This window comes from Triturus cristatus, chromosome 12 (assembly GCF_964204655.1).
Source record: "Triturus cristatus chromosome 12, aTriCri1.1, whole genome shotgun sequence".
Lineage (NCBI taxonomy): Eukaryota > Metazoa > Chordata > Amphibia > Caudata > Salamandridae > Triturus > Triturus cristatus.
In genome coordinates, this window is record NC_140595.1 from 695,806,895 (window position 1) to 695,830,825 (window position 23,931).

Genomic DNA, 23,931 nt, shown 5'->3' on the forward strand with positions numbered 1-23,931 from the left:
GGAATGGAGACGTCTAGCGGGACAGTTAAGCAGGAGGAGCCGGGGCAAGGCCGGGTGGGCGTGAGGCCTCAGAGGACCCTTAGCGACTGGGAGAGGGTGGTTAGTGAAAGGGAGAGGGTGGTCACGGCAAATGAGAGGTTTGTTATGCATCGAGAAAAGGGGGTGAGCAAAACGGATATGAGAGTTACACTGAGGGAAGGATGGGTCTCCGAGATGGAGAGACTAGTCGGGGAGAGGGAGCGATGGGTCAACGCCCGAGGGCATGTTGGAGTCTGGGCACCACTGGGACCAGTCTGTGGTGGTCCAGTTGGGGGACCCTTCGGGAGCTGGGGAGGCCCAGGTGGCCACTGGAGGGGAAACAATGAAAGGGACAGGAGACACGCAAGAGACAGTTGGGAGGTTAGTGAGAGAGAGAGGTGGCTCAGAGTGGGGCAGAAAGACCGCCCTAAAGAAGATAAAGGTGTCCCTGAGAAAGGCTGGGGTGTCACTGAGAGGGAGAGGTGGCTCAGTGACATAGGAGTTGGAGTCTCCGGCGATGTGAGATGGGATCAGAGGAACTGGGAAAAATGGGTGGGTGAAAGTGGGGGGTCAGACGGGACTCACCGGCGGGAAGATGGCCCCTCTGGCCAAGAGAGCGCAGTACCTGATGCAGAGAGTCTCTTTATGGAAAGAGAAAGAGTGATCAGCGACCGCGAGAGAGTAATTTGTGACAGGGAGCGAGTGGTCGCCGATAGGGAAAGGCTGGCGAGAGACAGGGAAAAGACTGTCACTGACAGAGAGAAGCTAGTTCCTGCGAGAGAAAGGGTGCTTCCAGAGAAACGACGAGCTGTCAGTGGCAGGGAGAGGTCAGATGCCGAAAGGCAGCGGGGACTTGATGAAAGAAAAAAAGTGGCTGCCAAGAGAGAGGCTGTCATTGTTAACAGAAAGACAGCAGTCAGCAAGAGGGAAATGGTGGTCACTCAGAGGAGTAGGGTGGTCACTCTGAGAGAAAAGTTGGTCACTGACAGGGAAAGGCTAATTGACAAAGGAAGGATGGTATCTGGGACAGATGGAGTCGGTGTAGAGAGAGAACAGTGGCTGGGCGTACGAGAGAACGCAGTCAGTGAGAGGGAATGGGCTGTCAAGGAGAGAGAGAGGGAGGTCAGCGAGAAAGAACATTGGGTCAACGAGAGGGAGTGGTTTGTTTCTGGTGGAGAGTGCAGAGTCACTGACATAGAAATTAGAATAACCGGCAGTAATGGGGGTCACTGACAGGGGTCAAAAGGGGGGAGGGAGGGTAAATGCCTTATGAATTGAACTTTTTGTTTGTAGCTGCAGCTATAGACAAAGCATTCTGTTCATACTGCAACTGTACAGTCTGGTTTTGCCTTATATGAGTAGCTATCAGCTGAGTCTTCCGCTCGTAAGCTCAGCTAAGAGATATATTGTTTATATCTTGTGATCATAGCTATAACTGCGCCTTTAGCTTGTACGTGCAGTTATGAGCTGGGCCACCAGCTTGTAAATAGGCAGCTCTGAAAAAAGACTCACTTGTTAGAGCAGCTCTGAGCAGAGCCTTCAGCTTGTCCGTTCATACCTTAAGCTTTATAGTGTTGCTCAAAGCTGTGCTTTCTGAGTTGAGATGTAGCTACACCAAGTTTTCAGCTCGAAGATAATGCAGAGCTTCCCCCATTGAAGGTGCAGGTGAAAGCAAATCACTGGCCTAGGACTTGCAGGTAAAAACCGCTCCTTCGTTTTGAAGGTACAGCTCAGAGCTGAGCGTTCGGAATTTATATGCTGCAGCATTGCCAGCTACCGAACCTCACTGCTGCACTCACTCATAGTACAATTTGTCAGACGTTGAATTTGTGCTCCGTAATTTCTGTTTTCTATTTGTACTATATTTTACACAATCGCTTGTCCTGCCACTCGATGTTCTTATTTGGCACACAAATTGCTCCTCATCCTGTATTATCACTGACCTAGCACTGCCTCTGTTGCATACCCTTTGCTTTTTGCATGTTCACATTTTCCTCCCACCACTTCCATTGCACAATACATGTTGCTTTTTCACAATGTTTCTCTTGCTGTCCCTTCTACAGACTCCTTTCCCTTCCATTTATTCCTGTAATCCCACAAAGTCATGAGCCCCTGCTACATTCAGGCCCTTGTTAGACTCCGCGTTCGAATTGTTTTCCTAAAATTATCCTGCTGCTGGTGTGCTGATCGATGCTTCATGTAGCCATGCTCCTTTCCAAGATGGCCGCCGCCATCAGTAAGAAGTTTCTTTACTGTTTCGCTGACTCGTTTCCTTCGCTGGTGAGCGTGCGCGGTGCACCTTTGGTTCCTGATGCGGAGGTTCTCACCGATTCACGCCTGCGCAGTTCATCTCGATCTCCAAGCGTTCCTGGATCCGGAAACACGAGCGGCCGCGGAACCATGGTAAGGGCTACTGTATGTACTGCGCGTTGACGTCATCCTAAAACTCTGGGGGAGAGCTTGCCTTTCGACATTTTTACCTGTGTTTTTTTTCTTGATTCCACCAGTTGTCTTTACATTTTCTTCCCCAGGTGTGTTCACTTGTTTTCTTTCAGAGCTGCATACCCGTTCGACCTCCAGGTGCGAAGCCGCTCCCAGTGTTGCCTTCCAGCTCCCGAGGCTGGGACACTTGTCCTGCCTGTTCATAGTTCGATACTTGTGACATGGAGGTGTCCTGGGATAAAGATGATGTCCGTTTGCATCTGTCATAGGAATATATCTGCCTGTAAATGATTCGGAGTATTACTTTTTAGATTAAGTTATGGGGACAGTAGTTGGTACCTTTAGATGGGATCTTATTGTGAGGTATGCAAAACGTGTTTACTGGTTAATGTATCATACCTGCTTTTTATTCATGTCACCTGTTTTTACCCCAGGTTTGTTAACACGGTCCCGTCGCATTTCCCTTAATGTGATTAACTGCATCTCTGACAGATACGGTTACTCACATTTTCCCATTGGCGCCTTCCAAATGTACTATCCTGTGCCCTTATGAAGTACTGACCTGTGCTGACCCCAACACTCAGGTGTGACCCATATTATCTAGAACACTGGTGTGGCGATTTGCGGACAGCTCCCCTTCTTTTCCGATTAGCTACTCCCCTGTGGTTTGGTGCGTGGTATTCCCACAGTGGCTGCATTTCCCATCTCTTTACTTTCGCCTCTTCCGAATGGTAACCTTTTGGCTCCTAGTTCCCTCCCTAGTTTTCTGATATTTGGCTATCAACCTTTGGTAGCTGCCTGCACTTGTTATACCTTTTGTCATGTGCTCGATTGTATACGTGTACTGGGAGCAGAGGTACGGGCAAAGGTACAGACAATGACAGGCGCACACTAGGCATTGGCAATCCCACTGTTTAGTGCAGAAAGGAGCATTTTGGCCACAGGGCTTGTCTGGCGTGCAGGTGTAATGAATTAGTGAGTGAAACTGTACCATAGATAACCCATTTCAGTTGAACATCAATATTTGTTTAGGTTTTATATCCTAGTTTTGAGTGTTTTAAAGTTCTAATTTCACAGTGATTAAATCATGCCCATGAATTATTTATTTTCTAGAATTCAGACCTTACACTGTCTGGGAAATACATATTTAAACCAGTGCAAAGGCTAGAAAGTAGTGTGTAGTACTACTCCTTTATCTTCGAATAGTCCCATTTGAACTAGTAAAAAAAAAAATTCTCATATAAAATACACAAGTAACTTTATAGGGTTTTGGTGACACAATCCAGTCTTGTTTAGAGTTGATCATCATGTGACCAAAACCTTACATTGACATTTTTGTACATAGTTGCTCTTTATTCATCTGGTCTATAACAAAACACAGGTTCTTGTGTTGAATTCAAGTAAAATGACACTTTTTTCTTAAGGAATTGTATATCCATTTTTGCTTATAACTTTTGAAATCATTAGCTAACGTTCACCACATTTCAGAAACTGTCCCTCAACATGTTTTCAAAAGTTTTGTATCACATTGCTCAGTTGTTTTGCACCATTCTTACATTAGCCCCCCTTAAAGCGCACATTTCTCAACCCCTCCCTTTCATCTAATTGGTACCAGTTTATTAACCAAATAAAGCAATAAGCAACTGAAAGAGGACCAGTCAACCTTTGCATAGAGCCTTCCTCTGAGAGGGAATACTTCGCCATGTTTTTAGTAACTATTGATGTGTTTGAGCTAAAAATATATCTTTTTGTTAAAATCTTCAGATTATACAGTTTATAATGGAGTGTGTGGCAAATCCATAATTGTGTGGAAAACGCAGCTCCAGCAGAATCACATAATTCCAATGGCTCTGGTTTTGTCAAGTTTTTGGCCAGACCGTGGGCAAACACTGAAGGTGTCATTCCCCTGCAGTTTACCTGTGCCCATATTGTATGAGCATTTTAAGGGCGACTTTGAGAACACTTTTTTTTAATTTTATGTGCATACATTTATATCGGTGCAGCAGGGAACAGGTTGGTTTTCTCTTAAAAAGCACTTTTCTGAGTAATAACCAATGTTCCATGGTAAGACTCCTTTTTTTTGTTTTGTTAATTCAGGGATGGTTCTTCTGTGGCTTGTTTCTATTTAAACTGCTTAAGCAATGTGTTCCAGTACTTTTGAGACTTGTCTACTTTTATGCCTCTGCACAAGACCACTTTAGCTATCTGTAGAAGGAGTTGTCTCTGTGCAAACCTACCTTTTTGGTCGCCCCCACGCCCCTCTTTGCTCATGATTGGATGGCTTTGTCACCTGACTCAGTTGTTCAATGCCATTCCTCACAAAGTTTGATTCCTTTTATTGTGCTGAGGCACACTTTATCTTTCACTTTTTACATTTTAATTTACCATTCTAACATGGCTGCCTGTGCATCATGACTGCATTGGCGGCCAACTTGAAATGGGTTTTTGATGGAATTTGCCCTTTTGGCAAAGTCACCCTGGATATTGTTGCCTTTTTGCTGATCCTTATTTTTGTTGGACATAGAACCCTGCATGATTTACTAATGCTAACCAGTAGTAAAGTGCTTGCGGGGGGTGTTGAGCATGTTAAAATTGGTACACAACTGATTGGGATATTTAACTTGCCTAGAAGTCCATAGCATATGATATGGAATGTACCCAGGGCCTGTATTTTGAATGTCGATTGTGGGCTGCAGCAAACATTGTGCCGCCCACTGCAGTGACCCAGCAAACCCTGTCTCCAGGCCTGCCCTCCTAGCCTGGCTGTACAGTTTTAAACTGCCAATCTGGCGTGTCAAAATAAATCCACTTTGAAAGGTATAAATCTTCCTTTTAAATATTAATAAGTTAGCCGAAAGTAGGCCTTATTGCCCATAAGGCAGGGTGCATGGTAATTAAAAGCAGAACAGGCTATTTTCACTGTAGCAAGGCTGGCTGCTCCACGGAAAAACACTGGGTTACGTTATTATATCTAATAATGCTTATTTCAGCTTAGAAACAGCTAGAATAATAATTCAAGGACTTTTTTTTAATTATTCAAAATCCAATTTATGGTAAAAAAAATCACATTTTGTATAATTATTAACGAAAGGGTATTTTTAGGAACTTACCTTTGCCCTACCTGAAGTCACTGGAAGCTAAGCTGCATTTTTCTTTCCCACTTTTGCCAGCTAGTAATTGGCATTTGAATAGGTGTGAACTCGCTCCCCGTTGAAGGACAACAGGACTTTGATGTGGGAAGGGAGATCAATCAATCAATCAATATATTTTTCGATTACTTTTAGAGCTGATTATAAAAGGTGCAAAATGCATCTAAAAATCCATAAGAAAAAAAAAACATATACAAAATCGATAGACGGAATTACAATAAAGGCTAAAAATAAGCATTAAAACATCAGTTAATTATACAAGGAAAGTGCATTTTTCAGCAAAAAACCTACTGCTATACAAACATCAGGAGATCTAGTTGCAACAAATATAACAGTGCCACTCTATACTTGTTAAAATTGTGCTTCCTTAAAATAGGTAGCAGATTACACTTAGAGCAGTGATACTCAAAGTAAGGCTGGGGGCCGCATGTGGCCCTCCTGACCTTTGCATGCGGCTGTCTGGGCAGCAGCAGCACTGGGCTGCTGGTTACTTGACTCGGCACTAACCTAAAACAAGCATTTACAATGCAATGGTCTCGGCAATATTCTAGGTAGAGCTATTGGTATTGTTCATTATTTTTTTTATCATTTTTGTATCCCTAAATAAATGGTATTGTCATTTCTATTGGCATTAGCTTTTTTTTGCATATGTGATACCTATTGCATTAGCAGAGAGAGAGTCAGGTAGTGAGATAGAGAGAGTGAGGTATTGAAATAGAGAGTGAGGTAGTGAGAGAGAGTGAGGTAGTGAGATAGAGAGAGAGAGAGAGAGGTATTGAAATAGAGAGTGAGGTAGTGAGAGAGAGTGAGGTAGATAGAGAGTGAGATAGAGAGTGAGGTAGTGAGATAGAGAGAGAGAGTGAGGTATTGAAATAGAGAGTGAGGTATTGAAATAGAGAGTGAGGTATTGAAATAGAGAGTGAGGTAGTGAGAGAGAGTGAGGTAGTGAGAGAGAGTGAGGTAGTGAGAGAGAGTGAGGTAGTGAGAGAGAGTGAGGTAGTGAGAGAGAGTGAGGTAGTGAGAGAGAGTGAGGTAGTGAGAGAGAGTGAGGTAGTGAGAGAGAGTGAGGTAGTGAGATAGAGAGTGAGGTAGTGAGATAGAGAGTGAGGTAGTGAGATAGAGAGTGAGGTAGTGAGATAGAGGGTGAGGTAGTGAGATAGAGGGTGAGGTAGTGAGATAGAGGGTGAGGTAGTGAGATAGAGAGTGAGGTAGTGAGATAGAGAGAGTGAGGTAGTGAAAGAGTGGAAAAATAAACTGCCTTAACTGCCGCTGCTCGGCTTCCAGGGGCAGTGGAGCTCTTTGGAACCTTAAAGTGGCAGTGTCAAATTCTTGCTTATGACAGTATTCGCCACCTACTTACAGCATTTTCTGAAGATCTTTTAATCTTCAAAAAGCGACAAAAATGCGATTTTGCCGCATAAAAGGCATTTGGGGGAGGGGGGAGGGGGAGGTGTGTGTGTGTGTGTGTGTGTGTGTGTTTTCTCCTTAAACTGAGTTTTAAAGGGACATTTGAAGTGTAAATGTGCTCTGCTGTCCCAGCACATAGGCAGAAATACCATAATGTTTAGGAATGACAAAGAAGATCCTGTGACCGAGAGAATAGTATCAGAATCGACTTTTAACTGCAAAAAATACATTTAAAGTGATGGTTTCTATGAGACTGAGCTTGGGGTGGGGGCTAGCGACATAAAATGCCTTCCATGATTGACCAGCTGACCCATGATGTGCTTAAGAGATCCTGTTCAGGAGTGACTCAGACCTGTCCAGACGTGACTCCAGTCATCTGGGAGTCAGGCCTGTCCATCAGATGTGCACTGGACTGTAAGCCATCCTCGATTACTGTGACTGCGCAGCCCGAGGAACAACAGAAGCGTCCGATAACGGAGGGCTCGCGGCACTGGCCTGTGACAGAAACTCCTAATCTCGAAGGACTTTCTCAAGCAAAACAGTTCAACAAAGCAGGGCTGTAAAACGGTCAAATAAAAAAAAGCTTTACATCTGTTTTCTAGGTCACACTTTGTGACCCTCCGTAGATAAAGAACACCAAATGACAACATTCGACAAGAGGGTTAGAGCGCCCCCCCTTCTCCACCGCGGCTCTAACATTAAAGATTTCTGCCCAGGGAGTGAAGGGGCAGGGGGTGGGGGGCGGCCTTTCATCGCCATCTCTCCGCCTCATTGGCTCCAGCCTCGCTGGCCCCTGCTCCTCGGTACGGTTACTCTACTCCAGATGTGCGGCGGCTCCAGCGTGGCTGCCGCGTACAGTAAATTGCCATCCGAGAGGGCTCGTCAATCTGTGGGGTAGAGCGCTGTGGTGTCGGGAAGCCGCACCCTGGCATCCACTCTAATTTGTACCGGGGAGCTCAGGGGAGGGGAGACTGTGAGAAAGGTGAAGGGGGGTGCCGGAGGTGTTACATTACTCCTCCGACCGCCCCCTAAGCACACTGTTGAAAAGGAAAAAGAAACAGGGTTTATGACTAACTGGGGAAATGTTCTTATGGCATCTGTAGTCTTTGTAGTAAAATATTATGCGCCTTGAAGGAGTGGGAATTTCAGAGCGCGCTGGGGTTGTTGGCTAAGCAAAAATCCCCCTGGAAAATAGCTGGCGCAGTGCGGCTGGTGAGAGGCTGGTCAAAGTCCTTCCCACCGACGAGCCTGAAGCCCCAGGGTCCGGGGCCCTCGATAACGATACGGATCATGCCGGACATGCTGCCGGTGTGCGCGTCCGGGAGGTAGGGCGCTAGGGGCTGGTCCTACACAATCTCCCCGCAGCTGCAGAAGGGAATGCCAGGGTGAGCTTAAACAATCACGGAGTCCTGCGCACTCCTCCCCTGCCGCTAGGAGGGAGGGAGGAAGGAACACCCACAGCCCGTTGCCAGCAGCCACACGGCTAAACCGGGAGAGACTGGGGCAAAATAGGGAGGACTATTCAATGCTGCACCTTGTACGAGATGCATGGGGGGGGGGAGGGGGTCTCTGGTGCCCAAAAGAAACTACACTCACCGCAAACAAAAGGCACGGCGTGAAAACCCGGTGTGCAGGGCAGCGAGGAGGACGCAGCGCTGGGGCGACACACGAGTAGTAGATGGAAATGTGAAACGTGGTTACTAATTAAGATACAGGGCCTAACTAGGCGGGCAGCGCGAGAGAGCAACAGCAAGAAGATCCTCACGGCCAGACGATCGATTAAAAAATGGCGGATGGGAGCTTCCAAACTTTTTCGGATTCGGGGGCGTGTTCCTGCTGTTCTAAAGGGGCGTGGCTAAAAAGTGGAAAGAACAGCAAGGAACACGCCCCCGAATCTGAAAAAGACTGAGCCTATTTGGAGGGACGGCTCTCTCCTCCAACGGCTGGCCTCCGTTTAGGAAGCCAGCCAATGGAGGAGAAGCTAAAAGAGAGGCGGGCTAAATAGCCACTCTAGAAAACATTAAATCTCCGACTTCCGGTTCTGCCTTCGGCAGACCGGTAGTCCTCGACCTAAAAAAAGTTAAATATACAGGAAGCACTTATTTAAAGGTTAATTGCAGTTAGGGAAAGGAAGTAACTAGGCCCTTAACTTAAGGAACACCTTCATTTTAAAGAGAGCCACTAGATATACATGCTTTGCTTCCCCTACATCCACTTTACACCCCCCGCTGACATCAGTGTGGCCCTCCGTCACACCATAGACCAAACTTTGTGGCCCCCGGAAAAATGTTTGTGAGTACCCATGACTTGGAGGAAGATAAAATCTACAGAAATTACTTTTTAGAGGAAGCTAGAATCTACAAAACGACAACATGTAACGGGGTTTGTGGTGACATCTCATCACATGAGCATGTGCAAATATCAAAAGCAGCAAATCGTCCTGGTGAATAACAAAGTAGCCACCTAATTGAGCCTAGCCTACAACTGGACAACAGTGAACGTTCCCAAGTTTCCGACACCAGACGTAAGTAGGGTGCCACCCCCTGCGTGGTTTGTATGAGACAATAATCCATGACTGAGGGCTTCAATAATTCTCTACCCTCTCTCTGGGCCCTTCTAACTGAAAGAAAACACTCCTTCACCCACCTACTGTTCTTTTATAAATGTCTGAAAGTTTCTCATTCATTAATGTGCAGCCTAAGGCCCGAGTTGTCTCCTGAATGTATTTAAGCCTGGGTATCATTTTCCCATAGTCACATGAGAGGCAATCTAGGAAAACTTCACCATTCAGGCAAGTCCGCCTTGTACCAAATGGAGTACCGCAACAACAGGGGAGCAAGATTTATCTGGTCCTCTGTATACTCCAGATCTAGTTCCGATGAATAGCGAATTGCAATATTGCTAAAGAGATTTCCAGAAGATGACGGCACACCCTATATATTGGGCACCACTTACATCTCTATAACACCAAACATCAGTAAGTCAATATAGGCAGACATTTCCTCTTATATTTTCAAGCAAGGTAAGGATGAGCTTCTAGCCAATTCAAGAGGCAAGAACTAAAATTGAACCTATCACATGCGTTTTTTTTGTATCGTTGATACACTGGGTCCAGGTACACGCGCTGTCATACATTATACCAAGATATGGAAACTGGATCACACTCTCAATAAACCTTTGCCCAATGATAATGCGGCAAGTTTTTATAGCAACAAACCATAGTAAAAGTTTTAGTTAAATTGTTTTCCAGCTCTAAATTCTTCATAAACAGCACAAAGGAAGAAATCAAAACCTTAAGACTATTACATGTCCTGGCTAGCAGCACAGCATCATCTGCGTATAGGAGCGCACAAACTGTTTTTTTTTTCATTAACCATCGGAACCCCAGCCCCTGAATTTGTTAAAGCTGCTTCCAATCTATTTATATAAAGAAAACACAGGATAGGTGCCATCACACAACCTTGACGTACCCCACGTTTGACTGCAAAAGAGTCAGAACACTCCCCTCCGTCTCTATTCCCCACAGAGGTAGCCAGGTTAATGTGGAGGCACTGCAAGAATGTCACGAACCCTCCTCCAAGCCCAGAGTACTTAAAATGTCCCAAAGCTTGTATCAACGCAATCAAATGCACTTGAAAGATCCATGAATGCTAAGTGAATAGGGCTAGATTTAGCAAAGGTATACTTGGAAACTAAAAGATGTAGGTTTAAACCTTGTTCAATAGTTCCAAGGCCTTTTCTGAAACTGTATTGGACCTGATAGAGGATATTCTTTTCCATGGACCAGAGGGGCACCCTGTCCAAAACTCTTTCTGATAATTTTAACTGTAAAATCCAATAACTAGATTGGATGTTAGCACTTTGGGTCTTGCACATAACCCTTTTAGAAAGCTGGCACAATAATAAATGCATGCCAGGAAAATGGAAACCCTGCCTTACAAGAGGAATTGATGACATTGGTTAGGAAAGTAGCACACGTTGCCACATTTTCCTTGTGTTTATCTATAGGCATCCCATCGGGGCCTGGAGCTTTTTGATATGGACTATTAGCCTCTGTAAGCCTCTTTCTGGAGTAGGATCAATTAAGTGGTAAATCCTGCCAAAGTGACATACCCAGCCCTCCAGGCTTATATGGAAGGTGACTTTATTGGAAGTGGAACCTGGGGAGAGGCGGGAAGCACAGCATTCCAGAAAGCCTGCAGATCTTTTGCTTGGCAGGCGTGTTGGCTTCCAGTTTCTTGACTTTTAGGTCCGCTTTTCTCTTCCTAGGAGCCTGTGTATAGGACTATCTGCAAACGCTTATCGCTTCAGGTTCACTAGGGGTGCGTTTCAATTCCCTTCTCAGTCTATTATTGTCTTCTCTACATGCCTTATCGAACCACGATTTGCTATAATTAATTTTATTTCCAATGGGTTTCATTCACAACTTGATGAGTTTAATTCAGCAGAGCTAATTAACCTTGCGCAGTAACCTGCTTCCTCATCAGGAAGCTTGTTTCCGGTCCAGGGAAGACGTGGCTTGGTAGTTGGAGCTGGACTGTTCCCATGAGGCACAGGGTCAGACTGATTTGCATATGGCCATGTCTGAACTGGGGTGGCAGAGTGGGCTAAAGAACGGTGATGGATTAAACCCAGATCAGTTGACTGGGGGTGAGTGCTTGCAATGTTCAACACTCCGTCCATCATTTCCTTTGGTTTTTGCTTTGTTAGCCATAAGTTGGCAGGGTATGCTCAGACGTGAGTCCCTTGCTCACTTTGCCACTGGATTCAAGCAAGCCTGGCTGAAGACGGCTGAAATGCCAGAAACCGGTCCTAGGAAGCTTGTTTCCGGTCCAGGAAAGACATGGCTTGGCAGTTCGGGCTGGACTGTTCCCATGAGGCACAGGGTCAGACTGATTTGCATATGGCCATGTCTGAACTGGGGTGGCAGAGTGGGCCAAAGAACGGTGATGGATTAAACCCAGATCAGTTGACTGGGGGTGAGTGCTTGCAATGTTCAACACTCCGTCCATCATTTCCTTTGGTTTTTTTAATCTAAACCGAGGTTAATCGCCCCCCCCCCTACACTCTTCAACAGTTTTACTTGTGATCATCCTCATATTTGCAGAGTGCCATACTAATCTACACCCTGCATCTTTTGTTAAAATGGGTTACTACCGTTAACTTCTTCCCTTCTCTCTGTCCCAGGAATATTTATTGAGAGCATTATTGGGTTAGGACATGCATTGAAAATCAGAAATTTTTTATTAGACCTGCAGGTCGAGTAACTTCATTAATCTACTCAACCTAACCAATCTACATGACCTTTAACTGATCTCAAATTGTGTGATCATTAGCAAATATTTTATTTTATAGAGTCTTTTTTTCATCATCTCACATATTAGTGCCCCTTCACATGTGAGTTCAGCATTTGTGCTGTACAAAACTCCTTTGTTTGATTAAATAGACTAAACATTTGCTTCATGTGTAATAAGAATCTAGCCCACATATAGGGTACACATGATCCCCGTCTTGCCTCTCAATTTACTAATAGCATTGCCATCAAGGCATTGGTGTTTCTCAGTTCATGGCTAATCACTCACTTTTAATAAATATATTACAAAAGCATGATGTGGTAGCTCACTGGCATTTACAGAGTTAATTTCCTAGAAATGGCCAAAAACCTTCCCACTACCATGCAGCTTTACTGATAAAACTATATAGTGTTTTAACAATGGTCTATGGAAATTGGGTTTCAGAAAACATATTTATAATTTGCACATCACCACGTATTCTGATTTTGTTTTTTATTTTATTAAAATATTTTTTTCATCACACAAGTACAAACAAGCATTTGCCATTGGTCTTGACTGTGGGACATTATAAGGATATAGTAATGAAGCATATTGTGCGGCCCCGGAGCTTTCATGTTGCAGAGTCACTGATGAGCAAGATTCTCTCATGCGCAAAGCTGCTACTGCTCCATGTCTAAAGCACATTTCCAAATCTCACACACCTCCTGTATAACCAGTCTTTCCACAAGCAACACCATTTTCAATCACTCACTCCAGAGGGTGTCTTCCAAACACGGAAAACCAGACCAGCTAAGAAACTGTCAAGGGCAAAAGTGTTAAATATAAGTTGCAGTATATTTTAAAACTTCACAAAAGAACAGGATTGCTATAGTAACAAGGCATATAGCTGTCCTTGTACCAGACACCTAGACACAGCGAGGTAAGAGGGGTGCAAATTTAGAACTCTGACTGCACAAAATAATATACAATTTTCTTCATGATCACATTTCAGAGCACCTTCAAATGTGCGAGTTCAGCATGTCTGCTGTACAAAAAATATCTAGTTTGATGTATTAGAATAAACTTTCTTTCCATATAGAATACAAATTTAGCCACGTATAGAATACTCATGACCCCTGACTTGTCTTAGTTCATTAACAGCATTTTCATCAGGGCGGGGCAGGAATGTTTCTCAAATTATGTTTGAAAACTATCACTTTTAATAAATATAACTAAAGCATGAAGTGGTAACAACTGTCTTTTGTAATTAGCAGATTGTACATTGAAATGGCCACAAATGTTCCCACTGACATGCAGCTTTACTGATGAAACTGTATAGTGTACAAACAATAATGCTTGGCAAACGAGTTTCTGCAACTATGTGTAATTTGAACATCACCAAGTAAAGTGTTCTGGTTTGTTTTGCTCCCATGTAACACTTTTTTTTTAAATTTATTTTTTATTGAGAGTTCAAATATGACAATACAATAAAGAAAACAAATGAAATCCAATTAATACAGTACGAGAAAGTGCTAAGAACATTCATGCAAATTGTCATTGTAATGTTTAAGATTATAAAGTGCAAGGTTGTGTAAAAGCAAACGATCAATCAACTGTCATTGAAATTCAAAAGATTTTGATTGAATGAAAACAGTACGTAGCATTTAGATACAATGAGCGTCTTCTCAATTAATATACCAGAATTGAGTTATAAAGTGCGAAGTCGAGACAATCGTAATAGACTAGTAGACAAAATAGATGTTCTCAGAAAAGTATAAATCTGATTAAGTAATAGCCGGACAAATTTATAGATCAAACACACTCCAATATTTATCATATTTTTATTTTTGAGAGCCCCTGATCTGAGAGCATATTTTCTTTCCCTACCCTGGATTCGGAGTAGTTTTGTCTTCCATGCCTGAAAGGATGGAACAAGATCTGTTTTCCAGGACTGTAAAATGAGGGATTTAGCTATTAAAGAAGCTATAACAAGCATTTATAATGCAATGGTCTCGGCATTGTTAAAGTTAGAGCTATTGGCATTGCTCATGACATTATTCTTGTTTGTTTTTGTTTTTAAAACATTTAAAGAAACGGCATTGTTATTTACAATGTCAATAGCTTAATCACTCTCCAATGCGAGACCTATTGCATTTGCACCCACACAGAGCCACACACACAAAGCCACCCACACATACAGAGCCACTCAGTCCTACATTCCTGCTCACTCACTTGTAATCATTCTTACTCTCATTCACTCATTGTAACTTATTCTCACTCACTTGGACGCATTTATTCTCACTCAGTTACATTCATCACTGCCACTCACTCTTAATCATTTTTACATTCATTCTCATTCACACTAATTCTCTCTAACACGCATCACACTCATTCTCACTCACACTCACTGTCACACACAAACATGCTTGCACATAAAAATACACTCACTCTCACACTTACGCTGTCACACACACACTTGCACACATGGACACAACATAGATTTAAAAGCATTTTCTTTAACTTACCTCAGCGGTTAGCATATGTCCTGTTACAGCTCCTAGGACTCCATTTTATTACACTAATATTGAATAATAGACTATTATTCATTATTGGCATAAAAAAAACGGCCACATAACAGGAAGGCAGGAGACCTAACACTCACAAATGCAGCTGCCTCGGTGTTCTTGCCACATCAGATGCCATGAGAGAGCAAAAGCACTGCGAGGGATTTGAAAGAACAATACAGGAGTCACAACTGCGACCCATTGCAACCCCTAATCGATATCCATTGCCCTATCTATCAGCAAATCTTTCTATCATGTTTGTCTCATTGGTCCTCTCTCTTACACATGAATCCCTATTTTTCTGTACCTCTCGGAGTTCTCTCACAACATTGCTTCTTGCACTCCTACACTTTCGCTCTGTAGGTCTGAACCTTCATTCTCTGTTGTCTCTCTCCCTTCACTCAGATGTCTCTTTTTTTACTAGGGCCAATTGAATTATTATTAATGAAATTCCACAAACCTCGCTCATTTTTTTTCGCAGCAGTGACCTGGAAATGTAAAACGTTGCCTTTAAAGTTACACCTGGCTGCATTAACAACACAGTGTGCATAAATGTAAACTCATTCTGAAAAATGCCTAAATAGATAAATTGACGGTCAAACTCTCACTCTGCGTGCAATGGCACGGTCCACATGGCAAAGCCAGGAAATTAGAAGTTTTTGTCTTCCTCCGAAGTATGTAGACTTGAGGACACAGCATTGATTTGGTTAACGTGTTGGTGAAACTCAAGCAGAACCTATTTCATAGTCTGAAAAAATAAAGGAAACCTACTGTCAACTGCATCTTTAACAGGCAAATATAACTTTCAGGCATGCCTGACTTTTTGATACCAGCACTAAACAGGCTGGGAGCTGTGGGGCTATGACAAGAAGCGCGGAACTACCACTACCAGCATGCTAGCCGTAAGCCGTTCCTATTAAAAACGCCAATCATAAAGTCACTCTCATGACATGAGACCATCGTACAGCTATGATTAAATGAGAGTCGCTTTAGAGGGCTTACGTATATCGCTTCCCAACAAGGCTATTTCCGGGAACACCAGCATTCGTTGTGTTGTATCCCGTGCCTTTTGATCTGACTCTCCCACAAGTACGTAAACGTTAGTGCCCCAGATAGGGCGCGGAGGGAGGTGGGCTAGTGCAGCCCCTGAAACCCGGGTAAAGCAAGGGGAGCGCAGGTACATTGCCAGCGGGGGGCAGTGGGCCTTAAACGCACCGATCCCTGCAACGCGATACCAGCTGTCAGCAGCCTGCGCTGAGAAACACGAGCAGGCATGCTGTAAACAAGGAGCCCGGAAGACGCACCGAATAGTGCCGCTTTCCTACGCTCCAGCTCCTGGCCCGGGCACCGTCACGCAAGACCTCCCCCATCCACGTACCCTCAGTTTAACAAGGTCACGCACCTTTCCTTGGCGTAGCGCTGCTCACGGCTCCGCTGCAGGAAGGCCATCGGGATGCGAGTTCAGGCAGCCCCGCCGTGTCCGCCAGGAGTCACGCGGAGCGCCGCCTCCTTTGAACAAGCCGGCCGGGCAACGTGTTCTGGAGACACTGCAGCAGCCCAGCTCAGGCTGCAGATACCTCGGCTGGTGTAAGTGGCCCTGCGCGAGTGTATTGTTGCTGGCTGCTCACATTACAGACCACAGGAGAAGGGTTGTTTGCTGTTGTAGTTATGGTGGGCTCAGCACAGGGAAAGAAATTGTGACTCGCGTGTTTCCTTGTCATAAAGTTTGCAGCCGCCTACGGCTCCCTTGACCTCTTCTGTCCTCCCCGGAAGGGGGAGGATGTTTAATTTCTTTGCATGTTGTGTTGGGCAAAACTGCCGATCTAAAAATCCGCCATTGCTTTCTATTGCTGGATTAATCATAACCAATAATACTTCTTGCATATATAATTGGTATGCGTGGGCAAAGAACAATTCGTATTCCACCCGCCGATTGGCCATTTTAACAAACTGACACAGAGTGGTAAATATTAAGACCCATGATTGTTGCAAAAATCTATCAGTCACGCAGAAGGCTAGAGACGCCAGAAGCTACGATAAAAAGATAACGAATGCTGCCTTACCAGAGCAGCAGCCAAACACGGGAGCCAACAGCAGGGGGAGAGGACGCCAGGAACACCACCGCCTTTCTCCGAGGCGAAGCAGAAATGCCTCGGAGAAACGCAGCGGCGTTTTCGGATTCGGGGGGCGTGTTTTTCTGTTCTCTCCTCCAGCCATTGGCTGGAGGAGATAATTAGACTTCTTGCAAAAAACACGCCCGATCCGAAAAGGACGGGGCCTAATCGGAATGGCGGACCTCTTCTCCAATGGCTGGCCAGCATTCAAGAGGCCAGCCAATGGAGAACAGGGGAGAAGAGGGGTGGGTTCAAGCCCCTCTTCTCCAAGTCATTAAATCTCGCAAGCGAGACTGCGCAAGCGCAGCCTTCGCTAGCCGAGACCTAAAAAGGGACTCATCATGTTGGGTGTGGATAGGAGAGCAACCTAGGAGGGGAATTAGATCATCAAATACAATATTAGTTTTGAGAACGATTGAAAGATATTTTTCTATTTCCTTCCATAAAGCCTGGATTTTTGGACACTCACGGACAATGTGTTTCCAAGTGCCTTTTCCATCACAGCGGAAGCATTTGTCGGCTACTTGCGGGAAGATATTGTGTAGAAAGGACGGAGTTCTATATAATAACCATTTGTTGTAAAATTGCATACGTTTAAAATTTGCTCCACGAAAGACGGTTTTATTGAATTTATTTATTTTGTCCCATACCTGTTGATTAAATGTAATATCTTCCCTCTTCTCCCATCTTTCAGTAATCTTGCTATAGAGGTCATGGTCCTTGTTTTCTTTTAATATTTTAATCCAGATACTCCATTTTCTTTTGTATTTTATTATTAAGGATAGTGGAAATATTTTCTTTATTGAATACATTTCCTATATTGAGTTCTCTGAGTCTTGGATTTATCCTTATAAAGGACCAGTTCAGTATTAAGTGCGAGTGGATTAACTGGCTGTGAATTTCGTCCCAAGATTTCCACCTATTTCCCAGCAGAAAGTCTTCAATTTTCTCAAAACCATTCTCCTTCCAAAGAGTTAATATATTTTTGTCCATACAGCAAGCATCTCTCAAACTAAAATTTATTAAATTCGTCTTATTACTTGAAATCGGTAAGTCATAAAATTTAAAAAACAGAGTTTTCACCTTGAAAATCCACTGGAGGGATTTATATCGTACTTTTTTTGGATCTTTCGTGGTTCTGACCGGATCATAGATTTTCAATTCCAGCAACATCCTTTTCATAAAGAAATTATCTGTCTCATGAGAGTTTAAGAAATAAAACCTGTGGCTATAATGTGCAAAAGACGCAAAATAATACTCTTTGATATTTGGGAGCGACAGCCCTCCTTGAGTAGATGATAAATATAAAGTGCTCAGTGCTAGTCTGGGAGATTTTTTTGCCCATAAGAAAGAGGAGATCAGGGTTTCTATTTTTTTTAAAGTAAGAGGCCTGGATTGCGCAGGGAATTGCGCTAAAAAGGAAATTGAAAAGGGGTAAGACCGACATTCGAATTAGCGATGCCCGCCCCATAAGAGACGGGGGTAGTAAATTCCACCGATCTAAAAGTGAGCCCACCTTTGTTAATAAAGGTTAAAAATTAAGTGAAAAGAGATCATCTGGGCTATCCGATATAAGTATTCCAAGATACCTCTTGGGATCCGTATTGTATATCCGCCTAAATTCTGGAACTAAAGTGTCTATAGTGCAGTTAAGTAGAATAATTTCCGTTTTGTTTACATTAATTTTATAACCCCCAAGCTTTTGAAAGTCAGAGAAGATTTTTAAAATCTTCAATTGACTTGAGGGTTTAGAGTCTATGAAAAGGGCAATATCGTCCGCATATTATTTTATGTTTGTCATTCCTAATATTGGGGCAGTGTCAGCTTTGATATTCCTGATAGCGATCGCTAGAGGTTCGATAAATAATGCAAATAAAATTGGCGACTAGGGGCATCCTTGTCGCGTGCCTCTAGTAACCTCACAGGACCCAATGTTAGTGTTATTGACGATAATTTGTGCCCTAGAATTCATATACAATTGACGTAAAAGAGAAATAAAAACATTCAGGAAATTAAAACTACGTAAAATTGCAAACCTGCAATCCCAAGACACTAGATCGAAGGCTTTCTCCGCATCTAAAAACCAAATTTGAGCCTTCACCTTATTAGTTTTAAAATAATCTAGTGCCTCCAGTAAAAATGTAGTGTTGGAATAGAGATGCTTGCCTGCAATAAAACCGCACTGATCATGTGCTACCAGAGATCCTACTATTTTATTTAATCGATTTGCTAAAAGTTTTGTAAAGATTTTGTAGTCGGTATTCAAAAGGCTAATCGGTCTATATGAGTTTATATTTTCCTTGTCCTTTCCTTTTTTTAAAATACTGACCACCACCGCTGTATGAAAGGAGTCCGGTGGGGGACTTCCTGAAATTAAGTTATTCATTATTTTCAGAAGTTCGTTACGTAATGTTCCCCCAAATTTTTTTAAAAATTCAATGGGAAGGCCATCCTCACCGTTGGCCTTGCCATTGGGGAAGGCCTCTATCACTTCATCTAATTCTAATAGTGTAAAATCCTGTGTAAGGTAGCTCTTACCCTCCGCATCTATTTTAGGTATTTCAAGTGGCTGTAGAAATTCCGTGATAGTCAGGTGTAGCACCCTCAATCGCTTGATATATCCCCTCATAATGATTTAAAAACAACTCACCGATGGAAGTGGTGGTCTTAACTCGTATTTTAGTGATGGGATCTATTAGCTGATCTATTCTATTACGCACCTGCTTTTCTTTAGATTGCCAGGCCAGCAGCTTTCCTGTGTATTCACTCTCCTCATAAATCTTTTGTGCTTGTGAATTACTATTTATCTCACCTAAATCATAATAAAAATCCTTCATCCTGCGCTTCGCCTCGTGGAGTTTGTGTCCAGAGATCGTAGATCTGACCCTGTAGTGCTCTAGGGTTGCCTGCGAGAGTTCAGTTTGGAGTTTGGTTTTCTCCTCCCTTCTTGCCTTAAGCTTGGGAATTTCTTTAGATGTAATTATTCCACGCAAAGTGGCTTTAAATGCATCCCAGATTATGTTTAATGGGACTGTACCTCTATTCTGTATAAAAAATTGCTCTATCTTTTCATTAATATCCATGCACCATTGTTGGTCAAAAAGGTTAATTTTATTTAAAAACCATCTACTTGTAAATCTTGCTTCATAATTCCCCAAATTGACCTCCATGCAGAGAGCTGCATGGTCTGAAAAAGCGTTAGGTAGATAGGCGTAATTATAAAATTCTAGGTCATGGGATGACAGAAAGAAATCCAACCGTGACGCAGAATTATATTTTGCTGAATGGCATGTATACTCGCGCTTGGTAGGATTTAAGATACGCCAATGGTCAGTAACATCAAGGTCAGTTTTGCAACTTTGGACAGCTAAGGCAACTTGAGGTTTATTCTGTCGACGGTCTTTCTTGGAAGAATCTAATCGGGGGTTTTGTAATAGATTAAAATCGCCCCCCCAAATTATCGGTCCAGAAAGACAGGTTAATGCCTGCTTAACCTGTAAAATAGCTTGAGGGTCGTCCAAAATTGGTGCATAGATTGTGGCAAGAATAACATTAACATTGTTTAATTTACCGTATGCAACTGCCCATCTACCTCTGGGGTCTATGGACGACCCTTCGAGGTTAAAACCTACATGTCTCCCTATTAATATGGAAACTCCTCTCTGGGCCATCCCGGCAGGAGCAGATATGTTATAGCCCGCCCAGCTTTTGAAGAGTTTAGCTGACTCTGCCTGATCTTTATGATGGGTTTCTTGGAAATAGATAACGTCTGGTACAAGGTTTTTCAACCAGCACTCAATAGCGTTCCTTTTACGAACGTTATTCAGGGCATTAACATTTAAAGAAATACATTTTACCATGTTATTTGATGTTCAAGATAATAGACGTAACCCTCAGCTAACATGCAGATGTGCAAATGGGCAAATGTACAGACAACAGCTAACATGCGGATGTGCAAATGGGCAAATGTGCAAATGTACAGACAACAGCAACAGCATATATAGCTAATAAATAATATATAAATATATAATTATATAACAGTAAAGAGCAAAACATGCAGAGTCTAAATTTCAATGTGCAAATATGCAAGTGAGCAGCAAGAATGTAAAGTGGTGTTATCTAAAGAAACGTACCATTCAATATGCAAGACATAAACAACGCATTGTAGAATCTGACCGTATGAATATATAATATCGTCATGGGCAACGCAAAAAAGGGGATACCGTTGTCTGTGCAAATATGCAGATGAGCAGCAAAAATAGTACAAATAGCAGCACGGGCTTGAAGGTTTTAAGCCCCCCCCCCCCTAGTACAAAATAAGCAAATATACTTATAGGGTCTTGTCATCTTAACATGATCCATGTGGACAAAAGTGACGAGTGCGAGATATTATTTGTGCAAGATGAGAAGGAAAAAAAGGAAGAAGAATAACCTTATTCATACCATAATCAATAAAGTGTGCAAAAACATATTGCCTTTGAACTCTCTTGTTTTCCCACCTTGCGACACCCCCCTTCCCTCCCCCCTTGAGTGGACGGAAACCCCAGTGACCCACTTCCGCCCTTCTCTGTTGTCTTCTTTTTGGATGCCATCTCATTGCATCCTTGTGTGCTTCCTGTTTCCATCAAGTGTCCGCCCTAGGGTAATAAAAGCTGGTAAAAACTGGTATGCCTACAAGTCGTAGATTAGATCTCCTATTATAATTCTCGAGGTCCTGTAGTTTTTCTTCTAAGTGTGATTTCTCTCTATTAGCCTCCACGAGATTCTTCTGAATTGTGGTTAAGGAGTCCTCTAGAGAAGATATCCGAACTTCGGCTTCAGAGACCCTCAAAGGAATGTTGCCAAGGCACTCCTCCATCTTCGTAAGCCTGCTGTGTAGAAGTGAAATTTCCTGAGCCTGAGAGGATTTAAAGTCTCTTAATTCCTGGAGGATGGTAACCAGGATATCTTCCATCGTGTTTGCTTTTGTAGCACTCGGAAGAGCAAGCAAGCCGTCATCTTGAGAGATCGGGGGAGGCTTCTAGGCTTAGGGCTTGACTTGGAACTATCATGGTTTGCTTGCTGCTTGAGCCTGGGCTCCCATGTAACTCTTTGTTTGCATCACGCTTCTTATTTACAAAAAAATGTGCTTTTGTAATTCCTTATATATTTCAAAATATTTGTAATTTTCATTTTCTGCCTATTTATTTATATGTTGTGTTAGAGAAAAAGAACTGACCTCTTCAGACAGCTCACTTGACAAAAACCTCCAACTCTAGTAAGAGAGAGAAATAAACCTCCTTTTCTAAGCAGCAATTAGCTTCAAGACAAACTGACGTTTGACCACTTTCCTTCAACAGCAAATGTCAAGATAAAAACAAGATTTAATGGCATCTGTATTGCTCATTCACTTTCTGAATGAACAGAACACCTGTTCCTTTCCACCCTAAGTTTACTCGCCAGATCGGACTAGTAGGTGCTAAAAATAGCTCAACCTGATAACATTTTACTTGCAATTGCGAGTGGGCAAGTAGATTTTTTGAGGTCTGCTTTACTCCGGGAGATTAGTGCTAATCAGGGCATGTAAGCATCTGAGCAGCCGCTAACAATTATGAAATGCAGTTATTTCAACTCCATTCACTGTGTGACTTCATCACAAGTCAATACACGGAGCAGCGACAGCCGTAATGGTACACCGCTGGAGCAAGTCTGCAGGCAGGGAAATAATGAGAACAGTTTCATAGATGGAATTAGCAGCATAAAAGTGGAACCATCCATGAACCATTACAAAGCAAGCAAAATAAAGAGGCATTCACTGAATATGTTGTAGTGGTGCAAATCTAGAGAATTCAGTTGACTGTGAGCACTGCATATGCGCCAATGAGGGTAAATTCCACCAAATGATATGCGGTTGCTGACCTCGGAACCAGGTTTCATTCCCCTGACTTAAGAGCAACACCTTTGAGGCCACACTAAACTAAAAAGAACAGCAATGTGACTCGAGCAACATTTAAGCTTGTAAATGACTCCACCTGGCAACATTTAAAAAAACAGCAAATGTGCTCCGAAGGGCATTCGGTCAGAGCTGTTGACTCAGGAGTTCGAGTCTCTGCATCGGCTCCACATCCTCTGGTTTTGGGCAAATCACTTAAAATACAAGCAGCAATCTTGTAGGGATGGTGGGTGAAGGGGTAGGGGGAGACTGCACAGTGCGAGCAGGAAACAAGACGCAATGGTGAAAATGAAAGCGGTGAGGGGGTGGGGGGAGAAGGAATGCAATTTTAACAGGAACAGCTCTTGACCTTATAAATGACTTCATCAGGCAACATTTAAAAACGTCAATGAAACCGCATCAAACATGCGGTGAAGGGCGTGCTTTCAGAGTTGCAGACTCAGTTCAAGCAGTGTTGTCTGTTGAACATTCTGTGATTTTCGGCGAATCACTTTAAAATACAAGCAATGATCTCAGTGGGGTGGTTGTGGGGTAAGGAGAGATGCCACAGTGCAATCAGACTGCCACAAGCAGGAAACAAGACATGATGGTGAAAATGACAGCAGTGTCCTGTGATATCGGAACAATAACTTAAAATTCAAGCAGCGATCTCGGAGGGGTGGTGGGTGTGGGGTGAAGGGTTAGAAAGACTGCACAGGTGAAACGGAAAAAATTGTAATGGTGAAAGAAAGAGCTGTAAGGGGGTGGGCAGAGATTGCATACAATGCTACTTGAACAGCATTTGAGTTTATAAATTACTTCATCTGGCAACATTTGAAAAACCGCATTGAAACCGCATCAAGCATGCTGTGAAGGGAGTGCGGTCAGAGCTACTGACTCTGGAGTTTGGGTCTCGTCGTCTGCTCAACATCCTGTGATTTTGGGCAAATCACTTAAAATACAAGCAGCGATCTTGGAGAGGTATTGGGGGCAGGGTGAAGGAAGAGACGGCACAGGGCGAGCAGGCTGCCACAAGCAGGAAACCAGACGCAA

At 43.3% G+C, this 23,931-nt stretch overlaps 1 protein-coding gene across 1 annotated transcript in view; it reads left to right on the forward strand.

Annotated features, from left to right (window-relative positions):
* Window positions 1–1,389: 1,389 nt before the first annotated feature.
* The window catches only part of AP1S1 (adaptor related protein complex 1 subunit sigma 1), a 73,229-nt gene continuing 50,687 nt past the window's right edge, over window positions 1,390–23,931 (forward strand). The window contains exon 1 of the mRNA XM_085638218.1: window positions 1,390–2,421. Within this exon, the coding sequence (XP_085494344.1) occupies window positions 2,209–2,421 (213 nt within the window). The 5' untranslated portion in view covers window positions 1,390–2,208. The remainder of the gene's footprint in view (window positions 2,422–23,931) is intronic.